A 14,239-nucleotide genomic window follows, 5' to 3' on the forward strand; every position below is an offset into this window, starting at 1 on the left:
CTGTGTTAATTGTCAAAAAAGATATGTGTAAGTCATTCCTTAGTAAACTCCAATATCTCTAAGAAATTATTAACCCACTAGGATTTAGGCCCATGTGTTTTCTCAAGACCTGTACTGAGGTAGGGGTTTTCAGCAGCAAGTCAGGAGCAGGGAGACAAGTGGGAGAGTGCTGATGGACTCAGCTCTGGCTTGCAGGGAGAGCAATACCTTTCCATCCCCTGGCCCTCCTGTGCTGGCTGGCACCTTCCTTCCCAGCAGGGACAGTCAAGTGGTGTGTTCTGCAACTCCCTCTCTGCCACAAAACCTGGCAGCAAACCTCAAGCAGCTTGACTGACCCAGGAAGCAAACAGGGCTGGGAAAAGTCCTGTTCAGCTTTACCTGTTTAGCTTTACCTGTTCAGCTTTACCTGTTTTGGGTGGCAGAAACTCTAAGAGAGGAGCAGGAGGGACAAGCTGGGGCCTCCCCTGAGGCTCGGAGTGTTCTCCTCACAGCCTCCTCCTTCCCACAGCCAAATCTCTGACAGCTTGGCTGGGACTGCTTTTACTGTGTTCCTCCCTCACCAACACCATTTCAGGCCTCTATACCTGATATCATTCTACTTCAGTTATTTTGTCAAGAATTAAAACTGAATGTGCTCCCAAAAGTACAAAACAGGGCCACAGAAATGACCAGGAGATGGAGCATATTTCCTCTGAGGAAAGGCTGAGAGAGCTAGGCTTGTTCAGCCTGGAGAAGGGCAGGTCCTGGGGAGACCTCACCTTGCAACTCTCCAATACTTCAAAAGGAGGCTTGTAAGTAAGTTGGGGAAACATTTTTTAGCAGGGCCTGTTGCAACAGATCAAGAGGGATTGACCCAAAGATGATCAATTTAGATTTGATCTAATTAAGAAATTGTTTACAAGGAGAGTAGTGAAACACTGGTACAGGTTACCCAGGGATGATGTTGTAGGTGGAAGTCCCTCTCTGGAAACATTCAAGGCCAGGTCAGATGGGGCTCTGAAAGACATGACCTAGTTTAAGAGATCCCAGCTCAGTCAGAGTAGATGACCTTTAAAGGTCTCTTCCAACCAAAACCATTACAGGATTCTACTTAGTTTTCATTGGAAAGCACCAAGACTGGAGGTTAACATGTTGGGGAGCCAGCTGATGCTGTTATTTGATGTGAAAACGGATCCCTTGGACATCTGTTTCACCTGCAGCTGCTCCCCACGTTACCTGCAGCAGCTCCTTGGCAGACCCTCGCCTGTCCACGTCCATCTCCAGGCAGCAGTTAAGGAAGTCTCGGAACACGGCCGAGAGCCGCTCTGGGTTCTGCAGCTCCGGTGTCCCGTTTGTAGCTATCAGATACAGTGCCTGGAGACAAAGGAGACACAAGACTGTTTCATTCATACCCAGAAATACTCACACAGACCCTATTTTTAAGCTCCAATCTCCACTGGAAGTTTCCTCTCTGGCAGAGGGCTGGAGATGACTTTCATAAATCAAGAACAACAATAAAATCCCAAAAAAACCCCTGATGCAGTCACAGTTATTCCAGCATCAAAATGATCTTGCCTTGACAGCTGATTTCATTGGCTGACTTGGTTAGCAGGAACTACATCGGCACATTTTACTTCTCCAAGTGTTGACACAGCTTTACAGGCCATTTTAAAGAGTCAGTGTGGTCTAAATACATTATTTCAAAGGATTATTACACAAAATGCATCTGTGCAGTGCTCCCTGATCAATGAAGTATGGCTTCCATAAAACAAACTTAATCAAGTTTTTTGCTCTGTTCTTGATAAAAATTGGTTACTGGATAAAAAAGAAAAAGAAATCCATCAGCTTATACCTTGGATAAAAAACCAGAAACATTTGCAGTCTCACGTTCAAAAGACATGTCAAGTTGCATGCACAAACATAGAAGTGTGTTTGATAATAAATAATTGCATTATTAGAACCAGTGATCTTTCCTGGAAGGTTCAGGTAATCAATTAGCACTGGTCTGACACTGACGAGAGGTTTGTGCCTGCAGGTACAGCTCCAATGCTTATCATAAAAATTCCCCAACTGGAAAAGCATGGCACTTTAAGATTTTTGTAATTTGGAGATACAGCTCAAAGAGAGTTCAGAAAGGGCATGAGAAATTTCAAGCATTGCTGAAGACTGAAGTGGCAAGTTTCTGCACAGGTACATGTCACTTTGCCTCTGAGGTTCTCACAGTGATGCAATCAAAGCTACAGCAGATGCTGATGTGCTGTAGGAACATTTTTAGAAATGGGCCTTTGTAGAACTAGTTCAAGCTGATGTGAATGGGATTTAATCTCATGGAAGACCAAATATGGCACAAATTATAAAGACAACAGTATCTGATATTTCACCCTACCCTGAGAGGATTTTCGTTAAGGTAAGGAGGTTCTCCTTCCACCATTTCTATTGCCATGATCCCAAGTGACCAGATGTCCACCTTGGGGCCATATGCTTTTCTTGTTACAACTTCTGGTGCCATCCAGTAAGGAGTCCCCACCATTGTGCTCCGTTTACTCTGCTCGGGGGTGATCTGAGCACAGAAGCCAAAATCAGCTGAGGAGAAAAACAAATACTGTTAAAGCCAGCTTGAATTACAAAACCAAGAAAAAGAACTCCCACTTTAAGTCTGAGAATGCACTGTGGAACTAACTGGAAAAGCAGCCATGCTGTTGTTTCCTCAGGGCTGTAGCCAAGGTAATATGGAACTGGCCACTTAGAGAAACCCTCATGTTTCACCCACGAGCTTTTACTTAATCATTTGAAGCTTTAGACTGTAACTCCCTCCACTCTGCAAGGGCCATACACAAAGCAAAGCCACTCCTGACACCCTGTTTCTCTCTGGACCTCTGTTGCAGCTGTGCCCTCACAGCAGGTCCAGGTGCTCCCACCAGCACCACTTTTGGAGAACTGGCTGTCACTCACAAGGACTCCCCACCCACATCCAGGAATGCTGCATGTGACCAAGAATACCTACTCAATTTGACAGATCCGTCCATCCCAAGAAGAATATTGTCGCTTTTGATGTCTCTGTGGATCACTTGGTTGGAATGAAGGAAATCCAGGGCTTGCAGGCACTGATAAGAGAAAAAAGAAATGTATGGGTAAAAATTCATGACATAATTTCATCACATGAGAAAATAAATGGTTTTATGAGATTTCCTTCCTAGGGGAATGGTGAGGAATGGCAGAACACAGTGCAGCCAAGAGAAGAGCTTGCTGCTCCAACACTGTTAGAGTCATGTCTTTCTAGGGGAAGGCACACAGAAGATTTTGAAAGGGAAACATCAATTGTTGCTATAGGCTGTCCCCAGCAAACACAGACAGAATGACTGCTGCTGCAGTGGATCTGCTCTTTCTTCTCCGTACAATGACAACACCACAGAAGCAGAAGCATCACCATGTCCATGCACACAGAAGCACAAGTGGTGCTCACCTCCCGACAGACAGCAGCAATCTGTCCTTCATCCATACACGTCTCGGTGACAACATCGGTTAAAGAGCCTCCAGCCAGGTACTCCATCACCACCCACAGCTCATCACCCACAAGGTAGCTGAAAGGAGAAAACAATGCTGTGGAGGTGAATGTGCATAGCCAAACTAATGAATAATCATAATCTGCAACTGATTCTTGTCTCCAGGTCACTTGCAAATGAGAAAAAGACACTCCTTCTAGGTTACAGGGCTCTTGGAATCTGCATGGTCAAAAAAGGAGATATCTTAGGTGACAAGCAAGTGAAGAATGCACTTCAATAAGCTAAGCAAGCAAAGATAAATCTGGAAGCAGGACACATGCCACCAGCTGGCTCATCATCTTAACTCATGAATTCTACCATTAACCCCAGGAATGAGGCAACATGACTTTCAAAGTTATCCATGGGAGGAGGGTGTGCACCACTGAGAACTGAAGTTGGTCAAATGTTTGGAAAACCTTGCAAAACATACATTCAGAAACACCAAAGACCATTAAAAAACTGTCAAATTAGGTGTTTCTGGAAACAAGAACTTAAGTCTTCCTGACTAAGCAATGGAAAATAGTGGAAACCAGCCAAAGGAAAGAATTTCTAGGATGGTTTGTCAGCAGTTTGCATAAGACACAGAAAATCTGATCAACTTTGAAAAAAACAAACCCCAGAACAACAAAACAACATGGAAATACTTGGAATGTGGAGCTGGCAGACTGCTGTTTTAGTCAGATATGGCTGGTCCAGGTTTTTCAAAAGTGACTTCAAACTATGTATGCCAGAAAAGACTAATGCAGAGCCAATGCAATCCCCTCCCATCCACTGGAGATGAGTAGAGAAAGAATACTGAGCTCCATGTTCTGCAGTGATCAAAGGGGTTTTTTAACTTTTGGCCTGCAATGTGTAAATGAACATTCACCTGATAATACCAGAACAACTTACCTGTCTAAATAGTTAACAATATTGGGATTCTTATTTTCCCTCATGACCAGGATTTCATTGATAATTAGTTCCTTTTTGGGCTGCTGTTGGAGATTCATTTGCTTTATGGCCACCTAAAATGACATTAAAAACCATTAACCTGAGTAGTCTGTTGCACAAGATCAGAATGAACATGCAGTGGACAGCTACATGATTTTTAATTGTATCACCTGCTATTCTTGATTACATAACAAAGGAAACATAAACATACATTACAGATGTTGTTCCACAAGAAAAATAACAATCCTATCATTTCCCAACTTCTGAAATTTTGATTTGCTCCTCCAAAGAACACTCTTTACATTTACATTTACAGTTTACATTTGCAGTTTTTGTCAGGGTCTAAAAAGAAATAACCCATGCACTGGTATTTTATGGATATGCCCAGGGTTATAAGGAAGGCTTAGGACTTTTAGACCCCTTGGAGACCCCAATTTCAGTGTGGTTACCAAATGCAGCACAGCAGGTGTGAGGAACTACCAGTAAGATTCAGACCTGAATCTCTTCTCAGAGCCAGAGATGAAAATTCAGCAATCTGAAGCTCGATCCCCAAAGAGCAGTGGGATTCTCTGAGACATGACCTCGTCTGTTTTTCACTAATATGATCATTGTCACTGAGACCAGACCAAAACACAACTGACTTCTTACCAGCTGCAGCAGGACTGAAACACAAAACTGAGCCCAATACATGATTTATCCTTAATTATGTCTTGCATTTAAGATTCAGACCTGAATCTCTTCTGAGAGCCAGAGATGAGAATTCAGGAATCTGAAGCTGGATCCCCAAAGAGCAGTGGGACTCTCTGAGACATGACCTCATCTATTTTTCACTAATATGATCACTGCAATGGGCTGTCACTGAGACCAGACCAAAAACTGACTTCTTACCAGCTGCAGCAGGACTGAAACACAAAACTGAGCCCAATACATGATTTATCCTTAATTATGTCTTGCATTATACTTTACGACCAAACACATGTTGGAACAAATGGCAAATCATGCAACTGTCTGAACCTGGGATTGAGAAAAATTGGGTCTGAATGATAGCAGCTGCCTTCAGCTCAAGGATGCCTTAACAGATTTAGTAATTAAGACTGAGACTGTGTCCTCAGACAGATAACACTGCCCTCCTTTTTTCTGGCAGTTCTATGGAAAGTGTTTCTCAAATCAAGCAATGTAACAAAGCTATTTATTCCTCACAGCAACAGGAGAATCTGTGACCACCTCCAGCATTCTCCCAAGGCCTCTAATCATGACAGATCTTTTACAAGTTGCATTGCTAACCAGTCTGTGGGCACATGCACAGATTTTATGGTATAAAGGTACAGAGTTAAATTGTGTATCTAGACCAAAATTCTCTGAAAAGCACAACTTGATGTCCAGTGGGGAACAGAGACAGAACAATTTCTAAACCAATACACTTATACTGGCAATAAAAAATATCTACTTTATATTGGCACAAAAGCCTGTTGGGATTTCTTAGCAGATTTCTCTCCATTAAAAAATCCATTCAGGAATAATATAACATGGTACCAGGGTGGGATCAACAGTACTGTGGAGAGCACCAACCTGTCCTGAAGACAGAGCAAGTAAAAAAATTCATCTCCTAAAATTGGACTTAAAAGCTATGGGCGAAGCATCCAGCCAAGCTGGTACTCCAGAGAGTACCAAGGCTCTTATTGATTCTAGGAATTCTTTTCAGGCATTTATGAAAACCCCAGATTCAGTGCTGCTGGAAAGCATATGGCCACAGCAAGTGTTCAGTTACTGAGACACAGAACCACACTGCCCTTAAAGACCTTTTGCTGAAAAGCTGAAGACAGCAGATGATGGATTTTGCCAGTTGACATTTGTCCATGCTTCAGGAGAACAGCCTTTGCAGGAAAGCTCTACTGGGCACCCAAAGCTCCAGCCACAGCTCACAGCAGAGGGGAAAGCACTCAACAGCTGCAGAATCTGCTGGGATTTTTGACACTTACCTCTTGTCCTGTGGCGATGTCAATCGCTGTATAAACAGTTCCTGAAGCCCTAGAAACAAAACAGCAGGAGAAACTGAGAAACGCTTTAGTCCCTGGAAGTGAAAGCAGGCCCAGACAGGAGAGCTCTGCTGCCTGGAGTGTTTGTAAGGGTTCACCCACTCCTCAGCCAACAGCATGGCAGCTCACCAGCCCTCTGCCATGCAGAGAAAACTGAGGTCCAACATGAGGAAGAAGGGCTGGTACAAATGTCCAGAGTACACATCACATTATTTTTATTCAAAAAAGGCAGGGGAGGCAGTGTCTGCAAAAACTGGAAAATAGTATGTTCAATTCTTACCCATTTTGTGTACACATCACATTATTTTAATTCAAAACCTAAGGGCAGGGGAGGCAGTGTCTGCAAAAACTGGAAAATAGTATGTTCAATTCTTACCCATTTTGCTGTAGTGAATTTTTTTCCCCTTCTGCTTTGTGTGTCTGTGTGTTTTTTCCATGAAATGTAACACAAAATGCAGTTGGGCCTTCTCACACCTTTAAATTGAATCCATCTGCCAAACTCAGGCAATGTCACACAGTCACTCTGAGAACCCTGAACATATGACAGCCATTTGAGGAAAAGATCTAAATACAGCTTTCTCCAGCATGCAAGTAAACAATTTTCCAGCCATCCTGCAAGGTCACAGCTAGAGCAGGTTAAGGCATCTATTATTACACACACAAATTGAGGACTCAGAACAGAGGATTCTTAGAGAGCTTCTTTGTGTGTCAAGAACTGTTGGCAGCTGCTTCAGCTGAGTGCACCTGACATGGGAAGGACTCTTCATGGTGTCCATGTGTAGCTTCTGTGGCACACATAGGTTGGTTGTAGAGCCACCAGAAATAAACAGTGTGCTCACCTGCAGACTAGACAGGGTGGGGTTTGGTTTGCCATCTGCCTCTCCTTCAAATATGTTCTTCCCCACAATGACATGAAGGGCTGAAAAGGCCCCAGTCAGAGGCAATTCCTTTGGGTTTCAAAGCAACCAGGGGCTTGAAAACCCTTCCTTCTGAGCTAAACCACAGTTTTACACTGCCATCACTTAAGCCCATGTCTGAGTGACAGTGAGGAGCAGTGAGGCAGTGGAGAGCCAGGGAGGGAATTCTCACAAGCAGGAATGTGCATCCTGCAAGTGTCCCAGTGACTGAAAGTGCCAAAATGAGTTTGCTCCTTCTCACATGATCCCCTGGCTTGTTTGTTTACCTGCAGGCTGAAATATTTCAGAAGCAGTTTAATTCAACAGAGAGACCTTATGTCTGCATTGAGAGCAATGTTCTCATTGGGCATGCTATGCATTCTTTTAATATAAAGGCAAATGCATTTTCCTATGACTAATTGACAAGATTAATCCAATTTGTTTTCATAAGAAGTCAACAACATTTATTCAGAATTGCTAACACTGTGATGATTCTCCTGAGCAAAGTCGTATCAGGCTTTATTTCAAAACAGCTCCTGAAATTAGAATGCTTTTGGAATGCTCCAGGCCACCTACTTGTGAGGAGTTTAGATAAAGGTAATTTAAGTAAAGCTGTGAATTAATTGCAAAGGCTTTGCAATTCTCCATTACGAACTTTTCCTTCTAAGTAACTAATTTCTGAGCAGTAACTTTTAGTGTGTTCTGCAGCCCCTGGTCTTTACTGCAGTTAGGCAAGTGCCAGGACTCACCATTAGATCTGTGTCACTGTGATGCAGTGCAGTACCAACGAGGCTGCTGATGCTCCACACTAATTTGTCTTGCTACAAGAGCTAACACTGCTTGAGCAAACACAACCTCATTATCAAGTGCTACTTAAAACTAAGTCTCCTCTGGTGTCAGCAACATTTTCAGTACCCAGCAGGAGACAGAGGACAAAACAGGTACTCAGTACTGACCTGTTCTGCAGCACAGGCCTGCTGACTGCTATTCACTGCAAAGTGGCTGTAAAACCATCAATTCTTTCTTAACTTCCCAGCTGTATGAAGCCATGAGGTGCAAGGTGCTGGCCACTTGCTTTTCCTCACATAAGCAGCTGCTCTCTATGTGCAGCTCTCTGAGCAGCCACACCTCTCCCTGCCTTGCTCTCATTAGCAGCTACTAAAAACCTGCTCACTTCCAACACTACAACACTTGCCTTTGGCACAGCTGTACCCAACTCATTGCAGAGGTGGCAGCTCAGGAACTGGCACCTGCATTAACTGAGCTCATCAGCACTGCTGAGGCAGTGCCACAGCCCAGCACTGCTGCAGACACCCAAACCCCAGCCATGCAGCACTTTGGATGCTCCTGATCACCCTGTTTGATTACCTTTCTGGTGATCTTTCTCTTTAGGATCTTTTCCTATCACAGCAAGTTGGCCTGCAGTGTTAGAGGCATGAACTAGTTATGGCAGCACACTCCTCTCCAAGGAGGCTATGCAATCTTCAGGCTGTACTGAAAGCTGGAGGAAATCCATTTAGATACCCTTTTAGGCCACTTGTCTGTCCACCAGTTGTCAAGACACCTTTGTACAAGCTCACTCCTCGGACTATGGAAATAGGAGACCATGAGGGTGATGGTCACCTTCTCACAGTGACAGCAATAATCTGCTTCACACACGTTTATTCTGCTCTCATTTGTTCAGCTGACACCTCTTTTCTAAGAGACAGGCACAGCTTGAAGTTTCCACTGACATTTTACAAATGTCAGTAAGAACCAAAGCTTCGGATAGGAAGCAAGCTGGAATTTGAGAAAGGGTTTTTATTCAATGAATGGAGCATAAACATCTTCCTACAAGGGCCCTACCAAATCAGAGAGATCTAAGATAAAACCTGCCAGAGAAAGGCTGACACACCCAAGCTCTTTCTGCAGTACATTAACTATTCCAGGTTAGCAACAGGTTACTCTGAGCTCCGACCTCACAAACAGTTAAGGCAGGAAAATATCTCCTGATGCAGTGAACAGCTTCTGTCCTACACTGACAGCAGTGTCCTGGTGTCACACAGATGGTGCCAGTCCTCCTGGAACAGCAACACTGCCAAGGAAACGCCAATGGTGCAGGCAGTCCATATTTAAAATGCAAGTCAGATACCTAATTTTGAGGTAAGTTCTTTTGTTCTTGCCTCCTCACATAGGAAATATTTCAAATTAATTCAATTTACAGTTAGCAAAGCTGGGTTTCAAAAGGGAATGGCTTGGGTGATTATTTTCAATAAATGCCTAGAACCCACAGGATCCACAAGGGATCTGCCATGAGGCAGATGATATATTTTCCTCTGAAGTGCATTAGCACTGTGTCTATTACTGAATTTTTGGGTTTTACCACCCCTGCTAGAAAGAAGAGCTTATTATTTCATCTCTGGTTTCAATTTCTAAACTATGTGGTTATAAGCCTGACCAGTGAATATTATTTGAAGCAAATATTTGAAATAAACATTATTGAGAGCCATCAGCTGACAGCTGGTCAGGTGGTAAGTTACTCTTTTAGGTAATAATGTTTTTTCTCCTTTCTTCAGTATGGTCATATTATTTTGAGACATACAAAAATGTTTTCTCCTAAGAAAATAAGCAAACAAGAGCCATACACTTGAGGGACAAGAGATCTTTCAGGCCTTTCTGCTTGCTGCAGATAAGATTCTGTCAGCATCAAGCTGTCTTTCAATTACTTTTGACCACAGTTATAAATTCTGATCAGTACTGAGAGACAGGAGGATCTAAACCTGATCATATCTGAACATGTTTGGAGCTTGCTTATCTTTATGCTTGATGCTCCACCAGCAAAATACCTGGCCCATGGCTTTGCACAAGTAACTGGGATATGACTTACCCTTGGCCAATTTTTTCAAATCGAGTGTATTTCTTCTTAGGATCTCCCACACTCACAATGCTCCCTGAAAGAAAAAAAATGCAAGATTCTCACTTCAAAACAGAGATTCCACCTTCCAGCAGATCTGAAATGCAGCCCCAGTGTCTGGGGCTTTGAGCCATTTGTGGTCAGCTGGGTAGCAACAAAAGACACAGCTCCACAGCACAGATGGCCTCCATAAACACCGATTTGCTACAGTCCTTTAAGGTTACCCTGACAAGAAACTAAACACAAGGAGAAACATTCAGAACAGACAGAGATCAGAAAACAAGAGGCACCAATGCAAGCCTCTTGTTTGTCCTCTACAAACATTAAGGAGAGCTGGAACAACAGTGCCTGTATTTTCTTGGGAATAAACACACTGTGATTCAACAAAAGGTTTACTACTTCTGAAGATTAAATGTGTTCACTTTTTTATGAACAGCTACCATTTTTGGGACAGGAGGAGTATTGCAAGTGCTTCCAGGAGAGGAGGAGATCATCTCAACCTTTCAGCAGTTTGCCAAAAGAATGCCTCAATGTTTGCAGTGAACAGCATCTCATTTCACCATCAAGAATGATGGGGTTTCAGAACCAGGGCCCCCATCACTGGTTTCCAGGCTAAGTTCTGAAGGCAGCCCTGCCCTGCACCATTTCAAGAACCCCACTGCTGGTTTTCAATGTGACACAGCCCCGTCACTCACACTGGACTCGCCCTCTCACCACCACACACACACTGTGTTCATGTTCTCCTGAAACATCTCCAGCAGGATGGCTAACAAGGACAGCAGTGCTCCTGGGACACTGCTGTGACACAGACAGCTGCCCAAAGGGATGCTGATCCTGAGCCCAGCTGATATGATGCAGAAGACAGACCAAACAAGGGGCTGCTGCCTCCTGGAAGCTCCATGCCACAGCAGTGGGATGGTCAAGCTCCACAGTGGGATCACGAGGTTTATACCTTCTGATCTCCTATCCCTCCTTCTAGTCAGCTAGAAGGGAGTCCCAGAGTCCTCTAGTCATGCTCTTCTCTACTGAAGAGTTATTTTGTAGTGAAGACCTGCCCTAGAGAAGTAGAATGAGCTTTGGTTTATGCCTCGTGTTTCAGCAAGATGAAACTATGAAAAGTTAACCAGGCTCTGAAGGTTCCTCAGCTTGGGCTCCTGACACTCCAATCCACCTGACTCCTGCAGATTGGCACAGCAGGGCACGACCACTTCAGGGTTCTTGAGACTGTGGGCATCCCAGGCAGTAGGCAGGCTCACCCTGCCATCAGCCCTGGCTGGTGTTCCCAGAGCACCAGGCAAGGGGAGTGAGCATGTGGGGCAAAGGAAACCTCTTCTCCTGCAGCTCCCATTAACACTCTTGCCAAGGGCTGCAACATTGCTTTAGCAGGGAGTGTACCAGATGGTGCTGATGCCCATGCTGATGTCTTCTTGCTGTGCTGGCAGGCAGCATTCCTGGCTAGGCATCCAGTCAGATGCCCATTTGGATGGTAAAGACCTCTCTGTTCTATACAAATGGCCTGGACAGGGGGAAGAGGAGTTTGTGACTACTAAGAGGGAATGGTGCATCATCTAGTAGTAGTCTGGATGCACAGGTAAACAAATACACATTTGTATTTGTGATACAGGGATACAGCCAGATCAGTCAAAGGAAATATGCTGCAGATCACGAAGTCTTTCCTTCTGAACTCATCTTCTTGAACTATTTCTGTGATGTATGTTCCAAGGTAAGTCCTTATAAAGACATTTGCATTGAGCCACCACCTTAGGCTTCATTGTTTGCATTCTGTCAAGGAAACTACCAGACCAGAAAAACCAGTACTGTTTATTTAATTAAGCCTTACGATTTGTTTGAGTCTATCAGATTTTCATTAGACACAAACAAAATATCCTAATTACTGCTTTTTTTCCTTACCATCAGATAGTTTTGTTTGAGTCTATCAGATTTTGGCTCTTTCATCAGACACAAACAAAATATCCTAATTACTGCTTTTTTTCCTTACCATCAGATTCCTAGCCTCTCCAAATGGGCAAGAAGGTGTCAAGCAGGGCAAGGTTTAACTTCAGCTGTCAGTGGCATGAAGTCCACAATGGGTGATGGGGCCAGACTGTCCCACATGGGACTGTCTCACACCCCGTGGCTCACAACCCCATGAGCTCTGCAGCAGTAAATCAAACACTGCTCTAATTCTGTACTGGGCAGAATAACAGGAAAAACACTGTGCTGCCAGTACCTGGTGAAGTGCTATTTTCAGCAAGTTAATGGAATGGTGTATCTACTAGAACAGCTATCAGAAGTTCATGGAAGTTCATTCACTTCAGAAAATACACAGAAGGATTGAAGAAGAAAGATTTTTTAAAATTATTTCCCAAATTTGCCACTAATTTTGAAGTTCAGATTTCCAGAGTTTTTCCTCAAGACTTGAGTAGCTGCTTTTCCAAGGCAGTTGTTTGTGGCTGGCTCCCTGTACTTAAGCCAATGTATATCAAACATTACAGCATTAAAATCAACAAAGTGACAGGTACACAGCTCCTACTCAGACAAGCACTCCCTGCTCTGGACAAAAGATAAACCTATCAGCTATTTTGATGTCTTTAAGCATTTTCCTTTATCAAGTCCTAAATTAAGTGGATAAGAAAGCTGAATTGGGCTGAACTGTTTTATAGTTATCAGAGGAACATAGTCATGATTTCATTACAGACAGAATTTTATTTGATCTTATCTCAATATTACAGTCTTTACTCACTAATAAAACTCTAAAAGCTCTAAAAGAACTCAAGCTATTTCAAGCAGAAAAGAATTATGAAACAATTTTAGATAAAAAAGGGCAGGGACATCTTCCTAAAAGTAGCATAGAAAGAGTTGTGAGGGAAGTAAGCAAGGTGGAGCAGTCACGTGAGTTAAAATAGAACAAGCATCAAACTGCTTAAATATAACTAGTTCAAGACTAATAAAAAAGCATCATGTCTGTTTTCAGGCAGCTTCATGAAAGCACAAAAATATTTTCATTGCCCACATCACAATTTGCCCAAGGCAGACATTCAGACCTTGCTCACTTGGTAGCAAATTGTTAAGAAAGAAAAAGCATGAAAGCATGTAACATTTCAAAGATATAACTCTCCAAACTCCAGGGCTCTGTCCCAACCTGGCATACAGAGCAGCTTGAATAAATGATAGACATACTTGAGCTCATGGATGCAGATGTACCTGTAGATCTCAGGGGGGAAGCCTGCCTCAAACATTTAGCATCAGTTAAAGAAGCAGAATTGCTCTCTCTATAAGCTGACATACCTGCAGGTAACCACCTGCTCTGGAATTTATTTCACTGTGCCCTCAGCTAAAGCTATTGAATTTATCCCTTGGATACTCCCTAATGTCACTGAGATTCATGTCAGCCTGGTAAGGATGCAGGAAACTACACAAGCAGCTGAAATCTCACAGCTAAGGAAGGCTTCAGCCTGTGCACTCACAGCAGCCATCGGTGGCAGGGCAGGTATGACAAGAAGGTTGAGCAGTGGCAACCACTGAGAAAAAGCCACAGCCACACAGCACTCTATTACAAGCAGTTGCCTCCATTAAAGACACATTCTTGGCTTTGTGATGTGACAGAAGGAGGTGTAGATCAATCTGCTTTTTTTACTAACAATTAATGGCAGACACAGAATAACCTGGGCTGTGCTCTGAACCCAACCATTTAATCTGAAAACACTGCACTGGCAGCTATTACATGCAAAAAGCAAATTAAATTGGTTGCATTGCAGAATCAGGAAGGGCTTGTTGTGCTTCGGTAGAGTATGATGTGCACAGGGGTTGGAGCCAACAGTCAGGATTCTAATAGTATTAACTGGCTAGGAATTAGCCATGAGAAAGTGCTGTGTTGTCTGAAGAATATATAGCAGACGCTCCTTCTAAAAGAGAGCTCACTGACAAAACTGTAAAATTCTTAAAAACTAACTGCAGAAGTAG

General features: G+C 43.3%; 1 protein-coding gene across 4 annotated transcripts in view; it reads right to left on the reverse strand.

Annotated features, from left to right (window-relative positions):
• LOC120506158 (serine/threonine-protein kinase PAK 3) overlaps positions 1-14,239 on the reverse strand; it is a 125,815-nt gene that overhangs the window by 8,937 nt on the left and 102,639 nt on the right. For all 4 annotated transcript variants that reach the window (XM_039717379.1, XM_039717381.1, XM_039717380.1 and 1 more), the window contains exons 8-14: positions 10,250-10,313; positions 6,431-6,479; positions 4,413-4,525; positions 3,443-3,560; positions 2,984-3,083; positions 2,366-2,562; positions 1,216-1,353 (exon numbers count right to left, since the gene is read on the reverse strand). In XM_039717379.1, the coding sequence (XP_039573313.1) occupies positions 1,216-1,353; positions 2,366-2,562; positions 2,984-3,083; positions 3,443-3,560; positions 4,413-4,525; positions 6,431-6,479; positions 10,250-10,313 (779 nt within the window). The remainder of the gene's footprint in view (positions 1-1,215; positions 1,354-2,365; positions 2,563-2,983; positions 3,084-3,442; positions 3,561-4,412; positions 4,526-6,430; positions 6,480-10,249; positions 10,314-14,239) is intronic.

Source organism: Passer montanus, unplaced genomic scaffold, assembly GCF_014805655.1.
Source record: "Passer montanus isolate IOZ18808 unplaced genomic scaffold, ASM1480565v1 scaffold38, whole genome shotgun sequence".
Lineage (NCBI taxonomy): Eukaryota > Metazoa > Chordata > Aves > Passeriformes > Passeridae > Passer > Passer montanus.